The 25,692-nt window shown below is 37.1% G+C and overlaps 4 protein-coding genes and 3 non-coding genes across 9 annotated transcripts; 3 read left to right on the top strand and 4 right to left on the bottom strand.

The window, feature by feature from the left end:
• The first annotated feature begins 2,382 nt into the window (after positions 1-2,382).
• Positions 2,383-7,192, top strand: LOC133732430 (2-dehydro-3-deoxyphosphooctonate aldolase 1). 2 transcript variants are annotated; one of them, XM_062159976.1, is made up of 15 exons: positions 2,383-2,478; positions 2,774-2,822; positions 2,950-3,047; positions 3,461-3,557; positions 3,969-4,034; positions 4,143-4,202; positions 4,330-4,404; positions 4,540-4,624; positions 4,891-4,949; positions 5,559-5,603; positions 6,007-6,105; positions 6,406-6,453; positions 6,608-6,655; positions 6,755-6,832; positions 6,915-7,192. In XM_062159976.1, exons 1-14 carry the CDS (start codon positions 2,390-2,392, stop codon positions 6,809-6,811), a joined length of 975 nt encoding a protein of 324 aa, XP_062015960.1. In that variant the 5' UTR covers positions 2,383-2,389; the 3' UTR covers positions 6,812-6,832; positions 6,915-7,192. The 2 variants fall into 2 exon arrangements, with proteins under 2 accessions (XP_062015960.1, XP_062015959.1); XM_062159975.1 differs by having other exon boundaries at positions 6,755-7,192.
• Positions 7,193-7,419: 227 nt separating this feature from the next.
• TRNAM-CAU (transfer RNA methionine (anticodon CAU)) lies at positions 7,420-7,491 on the bottom strand. Its single transcript has one exon. It is a non-coding gene; the product is annotated as a tRNA-Met (tRNA).
• Positions 7,492-8,572: 1,081 nt separating this feature from the next.
• On the top strand, positions 8,573-9,369 carry LOC133728403 (agamous-like MADS-box protein AGL29). The gene has a single exon (XM_062155817.1). It carries the CDS (start codon positions 8,603-8,605, stop codon positions 9,200-9,202), a length of 600 nt encoding a protein of 199 aa, XP_062011801.1. The 5' UTR covers positions 8,573-8,602; the 3' UTR covers positions 9,203-9,369.
• Positions 9,370-13,814: 4,445 nt separating this feature from the next.
• On the top strand, positions 13,815-20,486 carry LOC133728709 (putative cyclin-B3-1). Of its 2 annotated transcripts, none has more exons than XM_062156134.1 (24): positions 13,815-13,924; positions 14,144-14,191; positions 14,316-14,370; positions 14,455-14,518; positions 14,625-14,676; positions 14,800-14,848; positions 14,940-15,033; positions 15,119-15,154; positions 15,330-15,387; positions 16,150-16,204; positions 16,283-16,373; positions 16,474-16,506; positions 16,607-16,658; positions 16,771-16,789; positions 16,866-16,962; positions 17,432-17,480; positions 17,750-18,010; positions 18,107-18,226; positions 18,523-18,612; positions 18,755-18,916; positions 19,030-19,089; positions 19,212-19,310; positions 19,552-19,730; positions 19,817-20,486. In XM_062156134.1, exons 1-24 carry the CDS (start codon positions 13,910-13,912, stop codon positions 19,950-19,952), a joined length of 1,974 nt encoding a protein of 657 aa, XP_062012118.1. In that variant the 5' UTR covers positions 13,815-13,909; the 3' UTR covers positions 19,953-20,486. The 2 variants fall into 2 exon arrangements, with proteins under 2 accessions (XP_062012118.1, XP_062012119.1); XM_062156135.1 differs by having other exon boundaries at positions 16,289-16,373; positions 19,817-20,482.
• Positions 20,487-20,887: 401 nt separating this feature from the next.
• Positions 20,888-22,557, bottom strand: LOC133728710 (uncharacterized). Its single transcript, XM_062156136.1, has 2 exons — positions 22,075-22,557; positions 20,888-21,635 (listed from the first exon to the last, which is right to left on the bottom strand). The coding sequence occupies exons 1-2, from the start codon at positions 22,371-22,373 to the stop codon at positions 21,155-21,157; spliced, it is 780 nt and encodes a 259-aa protein (XP_062012120.1). The 5' UTR covers positions 22,374-22,557; the 3' UTR covers positions 20,888-21,154.
• A 2,656-nt stretch (positions 22,558-25,213) lies between these two features.
• On the bottom strand, positions 25,214-25,298 carry LOC133734957 (small nucleolar RNA snoR116). The gene has a single exon (XR_009858701.1). It is a non-coding gene; the product is annotated as a small nucleolar RNA snoR116 (small nucleolar RNA).
• A 78-nt stretch (positions 25,299-25,376) lies between these two features.
• LOC133734958 (small nucleolar RNA snoR117) lies at positions 25,377-25,454 on the bottom strand. The gene has a single exon (XR_009858702.1). It is a non-coding gene; the product is annotated as a small nucleolar RNA snoR117 (small nucleolar RNA).
• Between the last annotated feature and the right edge of the window lie 238 nt (positions 25,455-25,692).

Here is a 25,692-nt window from a genome sequence, read left to right as displayed (position 1 = left end):
GGCTCACCGACACCATATACTTACTTAAAAACTTATACATTTTGCATAATCGCTAGCATGGTTAAAACTTAATACTCTACAATACTTGGTAAGTCGTACAAATGTAGCTATGGTTGATTTTATGTTTTGCCAAGTTTCAATATGGTTGATTTAGGGTTTCGGCGTCCCCCAATCTATCCATGTAGCTATGGCTCACTGCTTTTGTGGCTTTATTATGGTGCATTTGGCATTTTCGAAATCAGGCTAAGTTTGAAGGTGTGCAGGCCAACATGAATAATGCTTGTAGATTAATTAAAGGGCAAGAGTTAGGTCCTCCAATAGAATTGCTTCTGGTTGCATGTACAGTTCTGTTCAAGATCTTACTATTTAGGAAACTCCACGTATTGTTGAAGTTAATTGCATCCTCCACTTCTTGGTTGGGTAAAGATTAATATTGATGGTGCTTGGCGTAGCTCAATCTTCTGGACATGCGGGTTATGGTGGCATCTTTAGAGATTTTAGAAATGGTATTATGGGTGCCTTTTGCTCTAATCTTAATATTCCGAGCTCTGTGGTAGCGGAGGTTATGGCAGTCATTAAGGCTATTGAGTTAGCTTGGGTCTAGGACTGGAAATATATATGGTTAGAAGTGGACTCTGCTCTTGTTGTTTCATTTCTTCATTCTCCTTACTTGGTATCTTGGCAGCTACGAATTGAGTGGTATAATTGTTTGCATCGTATCTCTCAGATGCATTTCCGTTCTTCACACATCTATCGTGAAGGCAACCAAGCTGCAGAAACTTTTGCTAACGTGAGTTTCTATTCTGATGGTTTAACGTGGTGGGACATGCCCCGGATCTTATTCGCTGTTATTGTCGGAAGGACTACTTGGGGTTGCCCAATTTTCGATTTAGTTAGTTTCACTAATTTCTTCTTGTATTTATCATTTATTTTCTTTTCTGATTAATTTCTTTGGAGGAGTTTTGGTTTTATGTCCTCTCCTTGTTCTTATACTTTTTTCTTTTATTTTCTTTGGAATAAAATTCAATAGGGGATGAGCCGTCTAAGCTACTCCTTTGTTTATTCAAAAAAAAAAAAAGTAGTACAAATTTAGCTATATGTTATGAAACTAAATGTTTATGGAAAGATAATTACTTATTCCTTGCATATTGGAATACCAAAGTCATCACAAAATGATAAGGTAAAAAGTAAAATAAGACTTGGGGTTAACCATAATAGCTATTATTGAGTCTCGTTTTATTTCTTCATTAAGACGAGCTCATGTGCATCTAATGAATAGAGCTCGAGATTAAACATAGAGATTAAATGCTATTTATAAATTACTTAGGGAAAATGTCTATTTACCCAAATTTGAGCTACACTAACCCCATTTACCCAAACACCTTATAAGATTGCCCACTTACTCAACAAATTACATATTTTTTGCCTTAATACCCAATTAAGTTATAGTTTTATTAATTTTTGTTTATTTTTTGAACAATTTTGCCTCTCTCCCTTTGTCACTTAGAGAGAGAGACTTCACAGGATTCTGGTCACCGACCATCGGAATCATGTGACAGGCCGCCGGAATCCTATCACCGGCGGCCGGAATCCGGCAACCGGTGTCTGGTTTTATTGCCCCACAATAAACTTTTTATTACTAATAAATTTTTTATTGGCCCCCAATAAAATTTTATTTGAGGTAAATAAAAATCTACGGCGACTTCTTTGCGAACTTCCGGCAACCTCCAAATCGGTGACCGGAGTCCGGCGTCCTATTTTATTACCTCCCAATAAACTTTATTGTCCCCAATAATACCCAATAACATTTTATTGCCTCCAAATAAACCTTATAAAAATTTATTGGGGTGTGATAAAAGTCTCCAGCGACCTCTTTGGAATCCTCTAGCGATCGGTCACCAGATTCTGGGAATCTGGCGACCGGTGATCGGAGTCCGCGAGCTCTTCAATGACTTTTTAATTATTTAAAGGGAAAACTTGTCATTTTACATTTAAATTGGGTAAGTGGGCACACAAATCTTTTAGTAGAGTAAGTAGACATTTATTGGGCCCAAATTGGGTAAATGGTCAAGAGTCCAATTACTTATCTCTGAGTGTAATTATCTGATTTCTTCTATAAATTATGAAGCAAATACATCTTTACATAATTGAAGGAAAAAAAAAAAATATATCGACAATATATGAACCCGGATCGACCTGTATCGGTAATGGACCGGTCCGGCTCGATAAAATAACGAGTAGGCTCGATCATCGGGAGGAAGCCCTGAACTCATTTTAAACGGACCAGGCCGGACACCTCGACCCACAAGTAACAATCTTTTGAACTTGGGCCTCAATTTTTTTTCTCGGCCCATAATTTACTTGCTCGTCGGTGGCAGAAACCCACAGAATGACAGAATCAGATAAAAGGAAGAAAGGTTGTTGTCTCGTCTTTGCTCTACTCGATCACTCACTCAAGCTATCACTGTGTCAATTCAGGTAAACTCATCTTCTTGATCACCCACTACCCAATACTCATAAGCTGATTCTACACAAAAAGTTGATACCTTTTTATTATATATGTGAAGATCTGTGAAATTCATCTGCATTTATTTTTCATTCACATTTCGTTTGCCTGCCCTGAAAATGTGTGCAAATTACAATGTCTGTGTAATATTAACTATCAGAATCTGAAACAAAACATGGAATTATACAATCTTACCCAATATCTCAAATCTTACATTTGATCATGATTTACTTGGTATGCTCATATTGAGCTTCACTTGTGTTTCAGCTCAGTGGCAGATATGGAATCATCAGCTTTGTTATACAATCAGCTCAAGGTAGAAAATTTTAAAAACTCTCTGTTTCAATGGTTTAAATTTTTAGCTCGAAGTGTTTTGGGTGGTTTATAAGTTTAATGGGTAGTTAACTGATTGATTTTTTTTTTTTTTTGTTCGATCTCAACAGACAGCAGAGCCGTTTTTCTTATTAGCGGGTCCGAATGTGATTGAATCCGAGGAGCACATTTTCCGGATGGCCAAGCACATAAAGACTATTGCGACAAAGTATGCTTCTTTTCTTTGGAACTTTGAGACACTAGCTCAAGAAAACGAATTTGGTTTATTTTTATTTTGGTATAAAAGATGATGGGGTTGAAGAAAATAGGTTTCAATAGATAGGTTCTATGGAGTAGAAGGTCATGTCTCTGTTATTTGTTTTATCTGGTTTCATACCAGTTGCATTTTCAGTTAGAGTGTTCTTTATAATCTTAGTTTTAAGAGCAAGGAGAAGGTCAAACTCGGCCAATTATTCTAACCCTTAAGGTTGAACTCTGTCCTCTCCAGTTTGTTTATATTGAGAAAAGTAAGAAAAGTAAAGAGATTACTATGTATCTTCTATGTGCTAAGATTAGAGTTTATTCATAATCTATATTGATGGTTTTTGCTAAGATAGACAATCTGTTTTCCAATGTTAATAGAGTTGGATTGCCACTGGTGTTCAAGTCAAGCTTTGACAAAGCTAACCGTACATCCTCAAAATCATTCCGCGGCCCTGGCATGGCTGAAGGGTTAAAGGTGATAAACTGCTAGGCAGCGTTTGTTGTCATTCATTTTAAGATACAACTTGCATTATTTGCTATGCAAATAAACATAGAAAATATGCTAGATATCAGTAAATTCAGATAGATTATTAGCTACAATTGGATTTCGAGGCTCCGAATTCAGTATCCATGATCAGTTTCCCATCATGGTTTGTTCATGTGTTCTTGCCCTTTAAAGTTCTCTCATGACATTTAGTGATACATTTGACCTTGTAATAGCTCAGCTGCAATACTGCCAAGACATACAAAAATCATGGCCAAATTTTTCTGAAGTAGATTTTCTCTTGTTACAGTAACTGGATACATATAATTATCTAGAGAGATCATTTATTATTTTGTTTTTCTGGTGTGATCACTTCTCTTGATTTTACCCTTTTACTTTCAGATCCTTGAGAAGGTTAAAATAGCTTATGACCTCCCTATAGTTACAGATGTACACGAATCTATACAGGTGAGCTCGCATCCTTGTTCATCTTTTAGATTCCCATGTTCAGCAAGCAAAATTTGCACTGATCATAAGTTGTTTCTCACATTTATCAAAGCTGTTTTCTTTTCCTAGTGCGAAGAAGTTGGCAAAGTTGCAGATATCATTCAGATTCCTGCATTTTTATGCCGTCAGGTTAAGTTTATATTGAACCCTGTGCCTCTACCAGCAGATATTTTCATGAAGAAGAATAAATATATTGAAGAAAACTTAATAGCATCTGTTAGTACCAATGTATCTCAGTTGTGATTTATGATGACAGACCGATCTTCTAGTTGCAGCAGCCAAGACTGGAAAGATTGTCAATATTAAGAAGGGTCAATTCTGTGCACCTTCTGTGAGTAATTTACTCTATCTCTCTCTAGTTTAGTTTTGAGTGATTAATTCTGACCTAACTGATACCAATCTCATTTAAAACATATTGGCATGTATATGCATCTGGTATTTATTATTAAGTTTTCCACATCTGTAGGTCATGGTAAATTCTGCTGAGAAGATTAGACTGGCAGGAAATCCAAATGTGATGGTTTGTGAGAGGGGAACTATGTTTGGTTATAGTAAGTCATCCCCCTTTTTTTATAGCTGCAATGATTATGTCCAATTAAGCTGCCATTTTGAGCTTTCCTCAAGATTCCACTGCTTGCCCACTTTCCTTGTCAAATGCTTATGTCCAGAGATAATTTTCTGGTTGCATTAACCCTTTTTGGTTTGATATTCGTGCATTGGTTGTGCATCCATAGTGTTTAAGACTTAACATTGGCTTTATAATACTGTGGCACACTCATATATCATATATCTTATACATCTCTGCTTTGGTTTATAGATGATTTAATTGTTGATCCGCGTAATTTGGAGTGGATCAGAGAAGCTAATTGTCCTGTTGTAAGTTGTTTCTTTTCTTTTCCTTCCTTTACTTTTTGGTGGTGTTATCTGTATTTCTGTCTTATAGTTTGCCTGTTTATATTCCATGAAAATAGAAATTACTTTATTGTGAATCATACTGGAAACACGTGAAACACATTTCCCCATTTCTAGCCCAAAATTTTTCCCAACAGTGCTTCATATTGTTTGGCTGAATAGACAATGCTTTTGTGGTTAGAGAAGTAACCATAGGACAATTTGTGGGAACCAATGGCTGGTGAATATGCAAACATTTGGTGCTCTAAAATTTCTGTTCTTATATCTTACATTAGCTTAAGTGGTATGGCCAATCAGTTGTTTGTATGTTGCTACATCTGAGTCCTCTGACTGTAATCTGACATTATGGAAATAAAAGTTGGTTGGTAACTTGAAGTTTTTCTAGTTAAGTTGGGTCACCTTTAATGCAACTATCTTTTCCAGAATTGGTTCTTCTATGATAATTCTTTTGAAGTTTCTTATCGATGTGCACAAATTTTGCAATCTTTTTATCCCAAATTTTTAATCGTGACTCTATTACATGCTTTTCTTTTATAATCTTTTAAAGGCGACTGACTAATTGATTGACTATAGGTTGCTGATGTTACACATGCATTGCAACAGCCTGCTGGGAGAAAGGTGAGAAAAAGGCTTGCAAATGTTGTTATAAAGTAGATTGTTTGAGGGTTAGCACATCTGTCTTATGTCGTTGAAATATCAATGTACACTAAATACTGGTTCAGCTTGTCTTAAGGAATACAAGTGAAATGCATATCAGGCACAAATCAGTATTTTTCCTCGTATTATTTATTCTACGTCTTCTTTCCAAAAAAAAAAAATTGTATAACGCTGATAGTTGTTGCTTCAATGCTTAGATCACTTCTTTTTTAGACATTTGCCAATACCCTTTTTTCTGTATTACTATGCGTAGTGTTGCAATATTTCTGCTGTTTTAATGGATATGCTTACTTAATTTAATCTCAAGTTATTGTTGAATTTTTGTTTCTCATAACAAATAGCTGAACTCTACTTTCTCCTGTAGTTGGATGACGGAGGTGTTGCCAGTGGTGGTCTTCGTGAATTGATACCATGTATTGCAAGGACAGCAGTTGCTGTTGGGGTGGATGGAATTTTCATGGAGGTATAGTAATCAGCTGAAGCCAACATTCATGTTTCTTATTCTCTAAGTATTATGATTCTTGGATGCTGAATGATGAACATAACTTGAATTCATTCTAGTTCACTTGGGTAGAGAATTGTTAATGAATCATCTTTTTGTCTATAAATTCGCACAAATCCAGAAGTGGACTATATATGAATTTAAATTTAGCTTTTCATAGTATTGACCATCTGAAGCTGTGTTTTGAATTGGTTCATACATACAAATGTGCATACAGACGTTTGTGTTTCTAAGATTTTCCATTGGCTACTTACTACTTAGGTACATGATGATCCTTCTAATGCGCCAGTTGATGGTCCAACCCAATGGGTGAGTCATGCTTGTTCATGTTCCTGTGCATTTTGTTCGGATTCCTGTTCTGGGATGATTGAGCTTAGATTAGAAAAAATAAAAATAAAGAAAAACTAAAAACTAAAATATGAAGTTAATCCGGTTCAATTACATTTTGTATACTTGGTTGTAGCCGTTGCGCCATTTGGAGGAACTACTGGTAGAGCTTATTGCAATTGCTGTAAGTCTCTTTACCCATCCATAATATGAGCAGTTATAGTTGGTATTCATTTTGATGCTAGATAGTGACTCGATACTCTGATCTATGTTATTTCTTAAGAGGGTAAGCAAGGGGAAGCAACGCTTCAACATTGATCTCTCACCCTATCGTGATTAGAAGACTGATGCTACTTCGATGGTAAGAAGTCTGGTAAACGATATTATGTAATTGTTAGTTATTCTTGGGTTGCCCATTCTTGTCAATAAATGGTTTGTTATAGCCATGCTGCCCAATCCTTTGAGGGAAGTTACATTCTGCTAGCAACTCGAAGCATGCAGACCGGGATCATATAAATGCAAGACCAATTTGGGCTTTCCGCTCATCTACTTATCATTGTATTCTTGAATTCGTCAGTAGAATTAATGGCTTCGGTCTAAATTGTTTATATTGGTATACTATTTGTTTTTCATTTCTCATTGTATACTCAGTGACCTTATGAGATCAAGACCTTGGGGTGCTGCCTCTGTAGATTATAGAATTTGTTTTCTTCTGTATTAATCTGCGATATGTGTATCGAATCATCGGGGCTTGCTGGAGACTCCATAACATTGATATAGAAAGGATTGACACAATGGTTGCAAACACCGTAGATTATGGCTAAACAGCGTCTGGTTTTGTTGTTCTTGATCACAATGGCAAGAATGCAAGATCTAAAAAAGTTTGGCTTATGTTCCCTTTTTTTTTTTTTTTTGGTTACAAAAAAGGCAGGCAGAAGCTACTCAAACTATCAGAGCCAGGTTTCGATCCTGGGACCTGTGGGTTATGGGCCCACCACGCTTCCGCTGCGCCACTCTGATTGCCGGCTAATTATGTTCCCTTTGTTGTGTCAAAGCATATATGGATTGACTTGAGAAGTTGGATTCAGATATTCTCTTTTCCTTGTAGTGAAAGATTTCTAGAGAACAGCCCATATTAGACACCCACAACCGAATTCGGTAGGCCTTAAATATTTGAGAAAGAATAAATATCAGAGTTAAAAGTCTTAAGTAAAATTCACACTCTCTATTTTACAATCTACACTTCATAATTCATTTATTAGTATCTTAAGTTTTGTTTTTTTGTAGTATGAATTGTAAATGTTAAGATACTATAAAATGAAACATGGAGTGTGGATTGTAAATTGGGGAATGTAAATTTCAATCCCCTAAGTGGCCGGTAATTGGATGCACTAAACAAATTTAGGTTGCTCCAATTTGGTCCAAGGACGGGTGCCATTGATGCCTAAGACAAAAGATGATGTCGTTGAAAAATAGGTCGAAACGGTTACATGTAATCTTTTAGTGATTTAATTTCCAAATTTTAATCAAAACTTGAGAGCTAAGCCATAAATCTACACTATAGAAATTCTACACCTTAAAACATCAAACCTAAATTCTTAATACTTGCCATATGCCAAGCGGTAATTCACCGGTGAAAATTCTGATTCACATTGACTCAATATCAAGTATATCAATTTTAGTATCGAAATTTTAAATTATTTACCCATGCTAGCTAGTCGCTACTAATTCTTGTTCTCTAAGTTTCCTAAATTAATCGAAGAATATAATCTGGATTGCATTTCCTTAATTGTAACAAGAATCAAGGCCAAAAGATTTATAAAGATTTCTACTATATAGCTTTTTGTTTCTTTGGTCATAAATTTCTAATATAGTTAGTTTCCAATTATGAAACAATCACCTTTGTATCTATCCCATAATAGCTCCCATTGACAAAAGCGTACGTGTTTCCTAAGCCAACACATCTAATAAGGAAACCTAGAATTCATGGTCTCTGATTCTATATATATCTATCAATGCCTCCTTCTCTATCATTTGGTATTTACGCAACACTAGGCTACTTAATTGTTTCAGTCCACAAGGTGGAGAAGGAGAAGGAGAAGCATAAGCTTACATCCATTTGGTATAAATCATGGGACGAAGGAAGATTGAAATCAAGAAAATCGACAACAAAGCCTACCTAAAGGCCACCTTTTCGAAGCGGCGAAAGGGTTTGTTCCGAAAAGCTGCTGAGCTTTGTGATATGTGCGGTGCCGAGATCGCCATTCTTACCGTTTCACCGGGTGGCAAGTTCTACAATTTTGGTCACCCGAACGTTGATTCCATCATAGCTCGGTATTGTGGTGATGAGACTTCATGTACACTTCATGAAAATCATGATTGTGTGAGTAATGAAGATGATGATGAAGATTTAGAAGGCGAGCAAGAGAAGGGAGAGGATAGTACCGATGATGTCGATGAGGATGAGCCTATCCATGAGGAGGAGCCTATCCACAAGGCTGGCGAGGTGAAGGAGCTTATTAACCTTATCAATAGAGAAGGAGATGAGACGATGCGCTTATCAATAGACTTCTCCCACAAGTTTTGGTGGGATGAGGAGGAGCCTATTGATCCAGAACAACGTGCGATGTACATTCATAGCCTAATGGAATTGAGAAACAATGTGATTTGGGTGTTGAATGATAGGAACAGGAGAGAATCATGCGTTAAGGACTATATGGGTGGGATATAAGTTATGATATGGTAACCCTAAAATAGGGGGCATTGCGCTCTTGTAGATTTTGCAGTTTTGTTTTTGATCAATGATGAAATTCATTCCTCTTTTTTGCAATTTTTGCAGTTTCATATAGATTTTGCCAGATATTTTGGCTTTTTGATGCTTTTCTTGTGTTAATTGAATTTACACTGTCATATAGATTTGATGATCTCTCTTGATGATGCAATTACAAGCAAGCCATGTATTTGATATTGCAATTTTGTGTCTCTGATGAGTTCGCGTTCTTTAATTTTCAACAACAAGTTCACAATTGAAGTTAATATGCTTAATCTCTTAGTACTCCTAATTGTTGTTGGTCGGGTAGTTTCTCATAGGCTGAGCTGACCTTAAATACCTAGGCCTAACATCTAAAATTCTAGAAGTATATGAATTTGAAGAATACTTGGAGAACGAGTACTTGACCCTCACTCTCAAACACTTTCTAGGATGATTATATTCAATTACACGTTTACTTATTTGGAATGGGAAAAAAATCATGAATCGGAGACAATTGGAATGGGAGAAGAAAAAAATCGATCTTGATTCCTGAGGCTTTGATTTCTAAACCCATCTCCCCATTCCAGAAAGTAGAGGATTTTAGGATTAGAAGAAAGGATCCTACAATCCTATTTTACCTAAAAGAAAACCAGAGAGAGCGTGCACCCTCCGGCGGCTCGCCCTCGTGGCGGCGGCGTCGGACGGGGTAGATTGGACCTAGTGTCCATCGGTATTGTTCAATGGAATAAACCCAATCGCAGTGCAGGCTGTGTGGCTGCTTCGATGTCCAAAACGCGTGGTGGTCTAGCTGGATTTTCAGCGTCGGTTCAGCGGCTTGTGGTGGGGCGGGGGTCGCTCTCAAAAGGAGAGGGAGGAGGACAGCCGGAGAAGTCGTCGCTTGGTGGTGCGAGGACGGAATCTGAGCGGCACAGATCGGATCAGAGTTCCCCGATTTGGCTGGTGTCGTCTTGAGCCGCCCTGTGGAGAGGGGTAGCTGGGGATGGCAGCGATGCAGTCTGGCGTTTTGTGGAGGACGGAGAGATGATGGGAGGACCTGAGTTTCCTCAAGCCGGCGGTTTGGCTGCCGGTGGTTGGACGGTTTGGCTTCGGCTTGTGGGACGGCGGCGGGGTGACCACAACAATCGACACTATCGTATTGGGCTGAGTAGGGGTTGGGCCTGGGCTCTGGGCCTAAACTCCTTAATTTTGTCTTATGTTTTATTGTTTTTTATTATTATTAATTCAATGTGGTTATATGCCGGAAATAAGTCCCTGTCATTTTAGGACAGGGCGACATGGGCTTTGTCCCGGATTGCACACTCTGTGTGCCTTGTCTGGCCTAGCGAGGCGACGAACTGTTTGCTTGATCAAATGGACGCAACCTCCTTGTGGCAGGATGAAACGTAGTGTCGCCGGATTTATCTCCGTGCGGCAACATAGTGGGAAAACTGTGTTATTTGTAATGATGCTTATTCGTGATAGAGTTATCTTTCCGGTATGTCACCGCTATGTCAAAGCAAATAGAGAAGCCATTCGTGCACTCTTTGCTAATTTGTGCTTGTTAGAATACATAGACTTTATGGAGACTTCTGGTATTATTTCGGGATGTTCTCTTAATGCTTATTGTAATCTGGGGTTTAGGCTCTACGTCCCTCCATGTATTCTGTAGTTTCATTAATCAAGGCTTGAGGGCAGCCGCACCAGCACCTTTCAAAAAAAAAAAAAAAAACCCATCTCCCCATTCGTAATCAAATTCCTGAGTATTTAGAAATCGATTCCTGACAAGAACGTGAGACCTACATCCATTCTGATTCCTTTATGTGTTAGTAAACGCATGAATACTTTTACCCCGGAATAATTCCCTCCATTTTCATTCACATTCCAAATAAGTAAATGTGTTGTCAAGCTTTCCATCTCTCTAACTCTTTAAGTGCTCAATCAAGTTTAATTGGGATATGGTTGTGACAGATGAAACACTTTGATTATAATCTTAGTAATCAGTATCATATATTATTATATGTATCAAACCAACTTAGAATCCGAAGTACTAGATCTCTTACATAATAAATTGGTTTATGTGCACCGCCAGCTCGGTTACATTGAGCTGACAATCTGACATAGAGAATTGTCGACCTCAAGTTAGGTAGCTAGTTTAGCCAGCTGTTGACCAATTTTAGAAACAACCATGGATGGTATATACTAAATTGAGATTAAGTTGTTTCTCTTTTTCACTTAGGGGTTTATATGTAGTATTGAATTCAGGGTCTTTTTTTTAAAAAAAATGGGCTGGTGTGGCTGCCCTCAAGCCTTGATTAATGAAGTTGCATAATACAGGGGGGGGGGGGAGGGGGGGGATGGACGTAGAGCCTGAACCCCAGATTACAATAAGCATTAGGAGAATATCCAGTGTCTTAAGATAAAGTAAATTCACAGCGCTAGAAATCTTTCAATATATTAACTTATTTTATTTTAAATAAAATATATAAAAATGAAATCTCATATGTTATTAATTGTACCCAATTGGACTTGTTATTCGCGAGCAAGCTCTCGTTGTTGTTCAGTAGCTGTCAGGCCGTCGTTGTTTCTACACTCCCCCTCATTCCACCTAGTTCCCTCCTCTAATCTCTTCCTTCATTCATGGTGCTACAAGGTGAGGGAGGCTAGGCAGTGCTGGAACATGGCCTGTTGGCAGCGGCCTTGTCACTTCAAGGACCTCCATATGGTGGTTTTTCACAAATTCGGATATGTCAAGTACCTTTTCGAGACTGCTTAACCTCTTGATTGATTGACTCGAGCAGTGACGATGTGGTGGGCGGCAGCGAGGTAGGCGACAATAGTGTTGTTGAAGGCAGGGTTTCTAACGGTAAAGGTGGTGTTGGCAACGGGCCTTCAACTAGTACTAGTGCCAAAGCCAAGATAAGTAGTAAGAGGAGTAGAAATGGATCTAGAGTAGTAGGTGATGAAGTGATTATACCTAGAGCTAGTTCATCAGGGGTAATGCTCAAAACACCCAAACCTTGAGGGCAAATAGACGGATGAGCTGAAAACAGTAGTATTTGCTGATTCAGAGGCTGGAAAAGAGCCGAAATGCAACAGGTTGTTCGGAGAGACCAGAGCAGGGACAGATTGGGTCACAGAGTTGACCCAGAGAGACCGAAGTTCTTGTAGTATCTGAGAGAAAAATTTGGCGTTCTGAGCATGAATCTCAACATTTTCGGAACGTATCAACTCTTGAGTAGCCCGAATTTCGTCGACCGAGGGTTACTTGATTCCATGGTGACTATAGGGTGTCATAGGCCATGGCTTTTGTTTGGGGTTTATTTGGCTATTGGCTATGGAGCCCAGTAGTTAGTTTTGGTTAAGTTTGTTTTATTTTTTAATACGTATATTGTTCAATAGTAGGGGTTTCCTTATTTTGAGTATGGCCGTCTCTGGCATTACCCTACTTTTGTTCTGTGTACGTGGATTCTGGGCGTTGGAGTGTTTGTTACTAATTAGGGGCTTGTTTCCAAATCATAGTTGGCTGCTTTTTGTAACGTTTGCTTTTGATTATACTTATCTATACTATTATTAAGAGAATAGACTTTGTTAGCCAAAATCTAAAATTTTGACAGAATTGACCCTAGAAGATTAATAAACTTTGAGAATTAATTAAATCACAAGGGTAAATATCTATACTATTATTAAGAGAATAGGCTTTGTTAGCCAAAATAAAAAATTTTGACAGAATTGACCCTAGAAGATTAATAAACTTTGAGAATTAATTAAATCACAAGGATAAATATGATAATTATAAAATAGATTTTGTTAATAAAATTAAAAAGAAATTAACCCACAACCCCCACTTTTTTCTCCCACTATTTTCTGATTTCTCTCTGCAATAACTGTTTTATTTCATTTATTTTAAAAGAAAAAACTATTACACATGCAGAGCATGTATGAAAAAGGCTAGTGTCAATGAATAAAACTGTTAACTTTCTCCTAAAAAAAACATATATAAAAATGACCTAAAAATATGATTGCATAGCACAGTAGATAAATGTATTCAAATCAAAAGCTTTTTCATGCATTTGAGAACCAAGGTTGAATTATAGAATACCTAGTAATAAAAAATCAAATCAATAGGATACATATAAAACTAAATTACACTAAAGAAGAGAAGAGGATTGGAGGTTGAAGTCAAAACTAGTCTTCTAATAATCATTCTCCATCGTTTATGTATTTATGGCTTTAAGATGTGAGCAAAGTGGGAGCTGCTTAAACCGTATGAAAAAAGATATGTGGGAGAACAATAAAAGTGGCTTGTCCTAACGTCGGCAAATGTATGTAAAGCCCCGTTTTCTATTCTCTACGATTGTCTTTTGGCGACAAATAATTCGACGGCATAGATTTATCCGTTTTTATTTTCTTTCTTCAATATTTTTTCCTTTTTCTTGGGGAGACTAGAGCATCCAAAGCCAAAAGGCGTGTGTGAAAGTGAAACTGTGAATCAAATTTGGGGAAGAGGGGTATTAACGTCAAATCCCATTCGTATTTCAAAAACAAATCAAAGACCGCCGCTTCTTCACATTCACAGATTCAGACAACCCATCTTTTCCAACGGTCAAGTAAATTCCCCCCCCCCTTTCCTTCCTCCCTTTCAAATTTTCACAAACCGAGCAAAGCAGAGACCTAGAGCCTTCCAAAATGGCGTCGTTTAAGGTACGAACACATTTCCAATCCCTCCGATTCCTCAAAATCGAGTTCAAAATTCTTGAGGATTCGATTAGGGCTTTTCTTTTTCTTCTTGTTTCCCCGTCTCCGAATCTTTGTTCCGTTTCTAGTAAAAACTAGGGTTTCGTATCACGAACTTTCGATCTTTCTCGTAAATTTTAGCTTGAATTGAAGTTTTTTTTTTTGTCTCTGTGTGAATTGGATCAGCGACGGAGCTCTGCCACAAAAGACACCAACAAACTCGGGGCTTTCAAGGTCAGCAAAACCCTAAAAATCAAATCTTGTTTACTTCTCTGTCTCTCTTTCTGTGCTTTCTATTTTTCGTGAAGAGCAATTCTGACGTTGTATGAAACTCTGGTTGGGTTTTCTGAATTTTCAGTCAAACGTAAGCATGGTCCTGAATCGATTGGGCAAAGAGAATCAGACACACACAGGTGGTTCAAAGACTCAATTTGTGATTCTTCTTTCGGGTTTTCGGTGATCTAGTGACTGATTTAGTGTTTTTAATTGTGAAACAGTTGGTGCTAAAAATTTTAAGGTGTATACAGAAAAAGGAACTGCTAAACCTGATGTTGATAGCAGGTAATTGTAGTGTGTGCCTGATATTAGACCGTTACTGTAAATTTTGGCAACTATCTAGATGCTATGGGTATGTAAATTTTCGTTGTTCTTGTGCTTTGAATTGCAGGAGTTCTGTGCCATTGAAGAAATCTATTCTTGACAATAAAAGTGTTGTAAAGGTAACTGATACCTCCTCAGTCCTTTTCTAGTGTTTCTTCTAACAACCCATGGGTCCTTTAGTTATATATTTTACTTGTTCTGTATGTAATTTTATTTCTTTTCCTTTAATTGTACATATCTAGGCGGGTTTGTTCAGTATGGAGAAGAGCAAAGCCACACTTGGTAGTGCTGGTAAGGTTTAACCTGGCTTTAATAGGATGCAAAATTGAGTTTTCCATGTTGGAGTAATTCACATTTCAGTTTTGTGTTGGCCTTTTATTAGCAACTGGAAATGTTGGAAGGAGAGCATTAGCCGATGTCAGCAATGTCAAAGGCAATTCTTCTAGGGTTGTAGGGGGAGATGCCTCTAAACCAATGTTGGTACCTTCTCATTTGCCTAAATAGTACCTAGATTTTGGCTTGTGAGCTAGAAGTTCTAAATTCTGGGTATGTTTAATGCAGGGTTGGTAAAACTGAGAGAAAGAAATCTCTGCAACGGTATGCATTTTTTGACATCTTAACCATTTTTATTATTATCTTATGTATATGTGTTTGTGAATGCAATCTTTTTTTTTGTATGCATAAACACAGATGAAATAGATAAAATGTCAGTAGGTTTGAGTTCCTATGCTTAATTTTGAATGTAGCATTGTTTCTGTTTGCATCTTTTTAGGCCTTCAGTGGGTACAGGCACCAGGAATGTGAATGTCACATCAAGGAGATCCCTCCTGGTAAGAACCTTTTTAGTCCTACAATGCCGTTTTCTTAAAGTTCCCTTCATTACATATCCTGTAGTGTGCTTTCTGATTTCAGTACAGATCATTTTGTAGTTTCATTAGGCAATTCTAAAGGAAGTGAGTATCTGGGAAAATAAAAATAAAAAGGAGATCCCCCTATGAATGGTTCATATGTGAACTACCTCTCTACTTTTATGATTTATGATTAGTTACATTATTTAAAGCAGGGCAGTTGAAGTTAGTATTCATATGTTTTACTCCTGATCTGGAAAGCTGCTGCAAAATGGAAATGCTTTGTCTTAATTACACTCGCAGGAAAATTTTGTTATAAAATTGACCGCATAGATTAAGATTCAAGTACTAGTTGCTTTAGTGAAAAAGGAGTAACAAGCAAACAAATATGTGAGGTAGAATTTGGATTTGCTGGCTTAGAGGTGCCGTTTTGGTTCAAGTTCTCAAATATAAATAATTTTTTTGCTCCGAATCTTATTAGAAATTCAAACCACATGGGGTCTAGAAATTGAAATTCCATATACCCATTCATAACTGTCCGAAGTTTAAAAAATTGAAAGAAGGTTCTGAGAAATCCAGTTTGCCTTCAAGAGATCAACTCAGATTGCTACTGTCCCTATCTATGGTTGGCTTTATGACAATTTGTTGCCTCAAAAAACTTAGCAACTATCAAAGCCAATCTTTCTTTCATATTGTGTTTTTTGTTTTCTTATAATTGTGAAGTATTCTTGATTGTCCAATCAGGGAAAAGAGCGGGAAAGCAGTCAAGGTGTTTCTGTGTTGCAGACTACAAAGAGAGGTGGCTTTTATACTTCAGAACTGCTATTGTAGTTTCATGGTTGAGCATTGCCATTCTGTATTTATCCATTTTGGCTAGTTGTAGGTATTAAAGATTTGAAGGCCCCTTCAGAAAATCAAAAGACCAAAGCTATGGGTTTAAGCAATGAATCTAGGGCTGCAGATAGCAGGTCTGTGAACTCCTCAATGAATTTATGGGTCTAAGCAACGAATCTATGTATATTGCTAGAAATGTTTGAAAGGCCTTACCTACATTTTTCTATATGTCAGGAGGACTTCAAGGAATTCACTTAAGCTGACAAGGTCTCTGATCTGAAAAGATTATTTTTCTCAGTTTTATTTTGTTGAATAAGACGTGTATTTTTATTGATGTAATTTGTTATTTTCTGTTTCCATCGTACAGGTTGTCTTTACCAGTAGTGAAGGTCAACCAAGAAGAAGCAAGTATTTCAAAGGTTGTTGTGATAGCATACTTATGTGTCTGTGTGTGTATTTGTTTGGTTGAGTTCTTTCGACAGAATTGTGGTCTATATTGGAAACTCATCTTTTCTGCTTTTCTACCTGTAGGAAAATGCTGGCAGTCCTGGTAAGATGCAGTCATTTATTTAAGATTTCACAAGTTATAAAACAGGATCTGACCAAGATGACACTTTGGAATACAGTTAAGGCTAAAGTTGGCAAGAAACTAGTCTCCAGAGTGAGCAATGATATTAGGAGCTATGTATCAAGGAATCGAGTGAGTGATGGCTTTCTGATTAGGTAAGTGAGAGTGATCCTTACAACTAACATCCTTTTCTCTCCCACTTAAAGACAGTTTATATGGTTTTGCTGATGTTGCTGCTTATTCCTAAACTTCATTTCACTTCTGAATGAATGAAATGGCAGCATTACATTTTATGAACTATTGATTGTTTGTTATCCCATAGACAATCCTATGTGTCAACGTCATAAACCAGAGCATATAATGACAGATGCACTTAGTAGGAATATTCTATTTTGTTGTTCACACCCACTGATTCTTGTGATTTCACCCAGTTATAAGCCTTTACGGTTTCAGAGACTGGAGGTCTCCTATATTTTTCTTTTGTTACAATTATCATGTTAAATAACTACCTACATTAGTTTCTTCAATGTATTTTACATTGATTTATCATACAAATTTATCTCTTGTTTAAACAAGACTAAGATTTACATCTATTAATTGTTCGCATCTGATATGATATTCCAGGGGTCAAAGGAATTCAAATGTTCGCGTGATGCCAAGAAAATCTACCAAAGTAAGTATAATATTATATAAAACTCATGCCCTCTCACCCACCAAATTGTTGAGTTGTGTTTCTGTTATAGTATCTGGAGTTCATATAGATCAGACAGTAAAATAACTTCAATTATTTGACGATGTCTTTTTATATATGCATATACTGTATATTACTCATTTTCCGGATGTGTTGTTGTATATGTATACCAGATATTCATAAGAGAGAATATCATGTCATATGTTTTAATTAACATAATAAATCTAAGCTCTTGTTTTACAATTTTGAAGTCCACCCTGAAGGTTCCCGAGTCCCGAGGGATGCAACCTAAGTACACATCTGGTCCAAATAAGTTGGCTTCTGTTACTGCAACTACGTCTAAAACCCAAAAAGCTGTTGAATTTGTAATTGCTGAGGATGTTAAGCAAGAAACGACTCAGGGAGAGGTACCATCTGATGGCAACTGCAGCAAAACTGCTTCAGATATCATCTCCAGGAGAAACTCAAGTAGGAGGAGATCTTATACGTCTCTGCTGATGACTGGATCAAAGGTTGGGGCTTACTGTATTCTAATTAATGCCTTTATTCAGTTTAGGCTTACTTTATTCAGTTTCTGTGAATTAATCACACTTGATCCAAACCTGCAGTTACTAGAGGAACGTGTCGAAGCTATGAAGGAAGAGCTGCCAAGTATTGATAATCATTGCAATCAACTGGAAGTTTCTGATTATGTTGATGAGATCTATCAGTACTATTGGATTTATGAGGTGATTATTTTAATGCCACTCTTTGATACCATTATTTGCATCTTACTCTGGTTTGGGTAACAGGCTTAAAAAAATTTATCATCTTGTGGAGTGTACTAATGCTAGTGATATATGTCTCTCTCATGTTAAATTGGATTTGAGGCGGAATGTCAGTGTAATTATCCTGCGGTCTTCTTAATTTTCTTCATTTTTGCTCATGTTCCTTTATTTTATATGCATTATTTTTTTATGCATTCCAAGACAGTTACTCTAGTTTGAATTCCTGTTCCCTGTGTTGAATTGGCTTTTGATTGCAGGCACAGAATCCACCTCGGGCAAATTTCCTGTTGATTCAGGCAGACATTACTCCTCATATGCGCGGCATATTGGTCAATTGGTTAATTGAGGTACTTATTCTACATTCTGATGCTTCCCTATATTTTCTTTTCTTTTCGTCTTGCTTGGTTTTTTTTTTTTGCTTGCACTTCTGTTCAGTAGATGGCTATTACCTTTCTCTCCCACTGCTAATATATGCTGATCTGGGAATAGGTACACTTCAAATTTGATCTGATGCAAGAAACACTTTATCTCATGGTGACATTGTTAGACCAATATCTTTCTCAAGTCCCAATTAAGAAGAATGAAATGCAATTAGTTGGTCTTACTGCACTCTTGTTGGCATCAAAGTATGAGGACTTTTGGCATCCAAGGGTATATATCAGTATCTCAACTTGCATGAAATTTTTTATATTTATTTGTTTCATATGTCAGCTTGTTTCCAGAATATGATTTGATTTGGTTTGTTTTGCTCTGCAAAAATACAGGTCAAAGAGTTGATTAGCATCTCAGCTGAGTCATACACTAGAGACCAGGTGCTTGAAATGGTATGTGTCTGTACTATTAAGGGATTTTCATTTCTATGATTAATAAATAGTCAATACCATCTCTTCTCCACATTTTAGAGTTTTCCTCCCACCATTTCTGACACTAAATCTTTGCATTTCAGGAGAGGCTCATTCTTAAAAAGTTGAAGTTTCGTCTTAACACACCTACTCCATATGTCTTTATGTTGAGATTTCTCAAGGCTGCTCAGTCAGATAAAAAGGTATTTGGTAGTTATCATTTCCAAGGCTAATAAATGAAAATTTGATTGATAATTTACTCCAGAACTATAAGTTTGATTATAGTATACGAAAGAAAAGGTGTAAATAACAAAGAAAAAGAGAGAAATTTTGTAGTCATAGGGTCTTGATATTAGCTTTAGATATGGATTGGTTGACAATAGTAATATGTGAATGAAACTTCAAATTATCTGACAGTCTGTTACTTTGTGGACATTGCTGCAGCTTGAACATTTGGCCTTCTACCTCATAGAATTGTGTCTGGTTGAGTATGAACCTATAATGGTCAAGCCCTCATTGCTATGTGCAGCAGCCATCTATGTTGCAAGGTGCACTCTGCAGATTACTCCAGCTTGGACCCCCCTGCTTTGCAAACATGCTCGTTACGAAGTGTCTCAAATCAGGCACTGCTTCTTTACAACTAAGCTCATTTCCTTGCGTAGCTCTTGCTTCGTAATGAATTTTGACTAACGATCTTTTACATATGCAGAGACTGTGCAGAGATGATCTTAAGATTTCAAAAAGCTGCTGGAGTAGGAAAGTTGAAGGTCACATATGAGAAATACATGAGGTCTGATCTCAGTCGTGTTGCAGCAATTGAACCCTTGGAGAGGCTTCCCCTCTGATTCATCTGATGCAGAATCATTCAAATCTTTGCTCGAAACTGTTGGAGCCTGGCAGTATACCTGTATATGATGTCACCGTAATTCACATGCTGGTTTACCACACTAAAATAGAGGGCATTGTCAAGTTTTTGTTAAGACAATGAAGGGCATGTTGTAAAGAAGTCTTGTTTTCTACTGCCTTGTGATGTTAGGGATGTGTTGATTGTAAGATCATGTTTTGAACACACTATGAACCTAAAACTGTAACAACTGTTGTTGTAACAGCTAGCTATGAATGCGTAACTTCTTGTTGGTACATATGCAATGATCAATCAACTTTCTCAGATTGAGTATTATATATTCCAGCAATGTTAGGCATAAGAAACTGATGCAAGAACTGATACAGGAGTGCCTAACAAACTGATGCAAGAATTGATACAGGAGTCACAAGCATTGGTCTGCTAACCATTGTTCCGCCAAGAAGGGCTTGTCAAACAAAGGTCTAAGCAGCAAGTATATAAACCAGAAATTTGTTAAGGTGCAAAAGGTTTAAACTATATGAACACATTCTTCTGATTTTAGTTTTGTGTAAGAGGCACTTGGGGGGTGTTGGTAGATGCGTGGCAAGTTGTGCTAAGGCATGAAATGAGGAGATTTGAGACTTTTCGACACTGTAATGGATTCCAGAAGGAAGACCTACTTGCAGAGAAGAATAAACGAAAGAAGTTCAGGTAACCATGGAGTTAACCACAAGCAAGGTCCGTGATGTATCCCTGGCTTTGGGGGAGAACATGTTTACAGAGGTAATGACAACAAAAACCAAAATGGGAATGCTGATGGGATCAAAACAGATAAAGAAAGCAGAACAGAATCATATTAGTACAGTCTATTTACAACTCAGCAACGATAGAAGAATGCAGAAGTTGTTGGCAAATTCAAGTGTTAAAGCAACTGAATCAATGAAAAGTCGAATTTATTAAATGAAACAAGATTCCGTATATATATTATCCCGACCTGTATAAGCTCAAAACATAGTGCACTAGCTTCTGACTTCACCAACACAAGAAGTAAATCGAACCCTCCAGGATCAACCTATGTATATACAACCTTGTTCTTCAACAAACACCATTATCTGCTATCTACCAATATATAATACAAAATGTAATGCTAGTATACATATAAGGTACAAAACCTATGTATAAATTCATCTATAAAGTAGCTCATCAGCTAGCCAAACCATCTTGTGGAAGCAAGAAAGTTTCTCGATCCAAAGTCCCCCTGACTGCTCGATAGAACTCCAACCACGAAGATGAGTAAGCATCCGCAGGACCCCACAAAAATGTCAAGTTAGGGCTAGCTGGGCATGCTGCTACTAAATCCAACACTGATGATGCTGGTTTGAGCTGTTGTGGGAAGTTAAACGCCAAGTTATCAACCTTGTGTTCATAAATCTTGCCTTTCCGATCCAATTTATACCGCGACGTGCCCTGAAACTGGCCCTTTGCTTCCCACGGAACCCGTGGAACACCCTTCATATTCCACCTAATCAATATGACATTCTCCGAAGGCTGCCAAATCCTATAAACCTCAAGGGAAATGTCACGGAACAGAATCTTGCCATGAAATCTCAATGCCCAGAAGATCAACTTGTAGTTTTCAATGCCAGTGAATGTGTTCAAAGGATCCATAAATGTTATATCATCCCTGAAAATCATCAAAACCCGCAAAAAAGATTTCATCAGATGTACTCTATAATGTTGTCAAGAAGTTTGCGACTGTAATCTGATTGTTCTCCTTATCCTTAACTTGTATAGGCATCATTGAATTCTAGGTTCTAGGATTATCATTAGCTAGTTTGTTTCCTCTTACATTTCATAGTAACTTGTATTTGTAACACACAACACAATCAATGAGAGCAACTATTCAGTTTCTACCAAAAATTACATGCTAAAAGCTAAAACCCATCAAATTTCAAACAAGAATCCAATCAAATTTGCAATCTTACTGTTCTGGGTAATCATTTTAACTGTGAATAGGATCATAACTTTCCTAAAAATATCAACTTTCTCAATAAAGTTCCAAACTTTCTGAGAAACCAAACACTAATTATATAAATCCCAAGTTACCCAGATGAGAAAATCACCTGTAAATGTCATAATTAAGATCTTCAGCGAAAATCAAAGGCATATCTTCACGAAGGGTTCGAACAGCCAAGCCAAGATTGACATAAAAATCATCTCTTTGCTGCTTATCCTGCGCACCCTTGGAGGTGTTAACCTGCGCATCCTCTGACAAAGTTGGGGTCTGAACACTGGCCAGGTGAGAGAGAGGAGGGAGAGAGTAGTTGGGTTTCATCTGAGAAAGTGTGTGGTGAATTGGTTTTTCCTTAAACTTGGTTTGGAGGGGTAAAGTGGGAGAAAAATTTGGTAGAAGAAAAGCCATTGCCTTTTTTTGTTGTTGTTGTTGTTGTTCTTCAATTCTCAGGTGGATTCAGATTTTCAAGTAGAGAGAAGGAGAAGGTGTTGGAGAGAAAGAGAGAGATATTTGAGGTTTGTTTTCTGGGTTTCGTGGTTGGTTGGAAAAGAATGAGCATTTGATTTTGGTATTTGATATTATATATGAGTGGTTTTGAAGATGGCCATGAATATGCCTGAGTTCTGATTGGAAGTGCTTCAAGGTGGACCAAGTAGATACAAATCATTTTTGGCTCTTGCACTTTTTTCCCTAGACTTTGGGATTATTTTTTTGACATCTGTCCATCAAGTACATGCACAAATCTTCTTGCTGTTAAGCCCTTTATATTCTCTAATAGCAAATTTGAAATTTGTATTGAAAAAAAAAAATTGAAAACGAGAAAAATTGACACCATTTTTCCAAATCACATCATTCTCTATCATAAATTCACAAGTTATAACACCCAATACACACCAAATAACTATTAATGAGATTTCTTTCTAAAATATTAACTAAGATTTTAAGTATGAATGATTTCTTATGAAAAAAAAAAAATTATAAAATTGATATCGTTCATCTCTTAAAAATGTAAGAGTTTGGAACCCAGCCAAAAGCTGGGAGAAGAATTTTTCATACTCCTTAACCGAATACCAAGAAAAGAAATCAAAACAACATTCTTATTTTAATTTGCTCCTTTTACAAGAAAACTAAAGCATACTTTTCAAAATTTTCTCAATATCTAAACCCCATTTTTTGTTGGAGACCAGGAAGATTAGGTTATCCAAGAAGATGAAAACTTATTGGAAGACCAAATCCAAGTTTGAAATGTACAATTGAACGGTTGCCTATCAAGTGGGCTCATGCCTAATTGTCTCTGCCGTGGTTTGATTGATTGTAATATGTACATGGAATGGTACAAGCATTAGGATAATGCTGCTTTTTCCTAAGAGCGACAAAACAATGGAAACGAGGATATTCGTTTAAAGCCCTTCTTCCCTCCCAAAGGATCTTCAAACTTTGACAAGGCACATTCCTCTTGGGATGTGCCATCAGTAACCTCCAAAGCAGTTCAGAATTTAGCACCTAGAACTTTGATCCGAAAACTTGTGCGAGAAAGGCTTTGACACAGCAGAACTTTCAACCCCGACAAAAAATCAATTTAATAAAATGAGATTCCCGATATTCAAGTGATATAAGAAATTGATGTTGGTTTTATAGAAGTTAATTCTACTTTTGATGATGAAGTGTAACAATTCAAAATGTGGATTGGAAACAATCGTATCAATTCTACATGGCTTGGCCTTGTAATGTTAGGGTAGATTTGCACCCTATATTTGATTCATTGATCGTTAAGTTATACTCGGTTCCCTGTAATCGATTTTCCTTTTAGACATGAGTTTCCGTATTTTATTGGGCCAAAAAGACTATGTGCCCAATGGACTCAACTCGAACGAGTGAAAAGATTGAAACATCCTGCTCTTTTTTCCTGTCTAATGTCTTGTCCAAAAGTCCAAAACTACATCGCCTTCACAAGAGATTCAGCCACAGTTAACTACATCATCTTCGATAATGGGATTCCTGATGAAGGATGTATGACAATAGCGATTTTGAAATACTACACCTTGCCAGAATAGGGGCACCTCAAATCATTTTGATCCATTCTCTTAATGCATTGGTGCAACCTCAAATCCATTCTGATCGATTCTCTACTACGGAACGGTCCTCATTCATTTTGTGATTTAAGGGTTAATCGTCAATTATGATTCATGACTAAATAACTTGGGTTTCAATTTTCTACTGATGTTGATTAAACTTCAGTTCATGGTGACATAATGTCCAGGTGTTCAAATTTATTTTTACAGCCCACTTTTTTTGGTCAAACCTTGGATACTTGTTACTTGTTACTGCTTAATGCTCAGAATATCAGCGTACTTCTTAATCTAGAAGACACAGTTTTGCCCCTTTAGACCAAACATAATTTGAATGTGGGAATATCTGAATGCCTAAACCTTACTCAAATAAGGCAAATGCCAGAATCTCAATCCCCAAATTCTTATTGGCAACGTACAGCACTGATAGCCCTATTGCAGTAAGAGCATCAGAGACTCTAATTTGTTGCCTTCAATACCAAATCCAATAACTCAGAAAAAGTAACCAGAGCTAATTTTATAAGAACAAAAAAGTACAATTCCTGCGAGTACAAACAAACTGAGCAAACCAGAATTCAAATGTGGGAAAATCTGAATGCATAAACCTTAACGAAAAAGGCTTACGCCAGAATCTCAATTCCCAATAAATTACTCTTGGCAACGTACAGCACTGAAAACCCTATAGAAAAAGAGCATCAGAGACTCTAATTTGTTGCCTCTATCATCAAATCACAATTAAACTAAAATACAACACTAACCAAGACAAACCAATAAATCACATCATACATTGAGAACATGTAAATAGATCATACCCAACCACCATGCTTATACTAAAGTTTAGATATTGGTTGCAAAAACAGTAAATTCAATGCTCTAATTCCATCCCTATTAACCATATTAATCTAGAGTAAGAAAGTGGATCTTCCACAATTATGAATGTGGGAACATCTGAATGCATAAACCTTAAATAATTAGAAGGTACATGTCAGAATCTCAGCTCCCAAATCCCTATTGGCAACGTACAGCACTAAAACGCTATAGTAATTAAGCGCATCAGAGACTCTAATTTGTTGCCTTTCCACACCAACATCCAACAACTACAGTGCTTCTCTATTCAGCTAAACTCCATTCCCATCTAGATCTTAAGACTACAACTTTGTTGAAAGAACAAAAAACAGAAGGCTCAGAAAATAGTGTTGGCATCAACAAGCTCCAATCTGGGGCTTTCAAAGTTTGATGGTATATAATACATTCATCAAGGCCTCACCAAGAAAACAACTTTGCAATAACCTATGAACCAGAAACTAGAACAAGTAGAAAAAAAAAAAAGAAGCTTAGTAAGAGGCCTCAGAAGCTAGAGGTTAATGCATCAGAGATTTCTCTCAGATGGTACGGACAATACATCTAAACATCACCGGCCACAATAACACAGAAAACAAGCATAAGAATTTGAGGGTTGAAAACGTAGGAGGAGGAGGAGGTTGCATATAACAGTGTGATGCGTTTGAAGGATTAAGGTTAAGGGGTTTATATAGTAGTTGCCAAGAGAAACAAACCCTAGTGGTGGCAAATTACTAGCATGTCCTTAGACCATAAATCAATTAAGGGCTTGGACTCATTAGCCTGTTTGAGAAAACTGAGGCCCAAATATGGTCAGT

The sequence above is a fragment of the Rosa rugosa genome, chromosome 2, assembly GCF_958449725.1.
Source record: "Rosa rugosa chromosome 2, drRosRugo1.1, whole genome shotgun sequence".
NCBI lineage: Eukaryota > Viridiplantae > Streptophyta > Magnoliopsida > Rosales > Rosaceae > Rosa > Rosa rugosa.
This window is presented reverse-complemented; position numbering and strand designations above follow the sequence as displayed.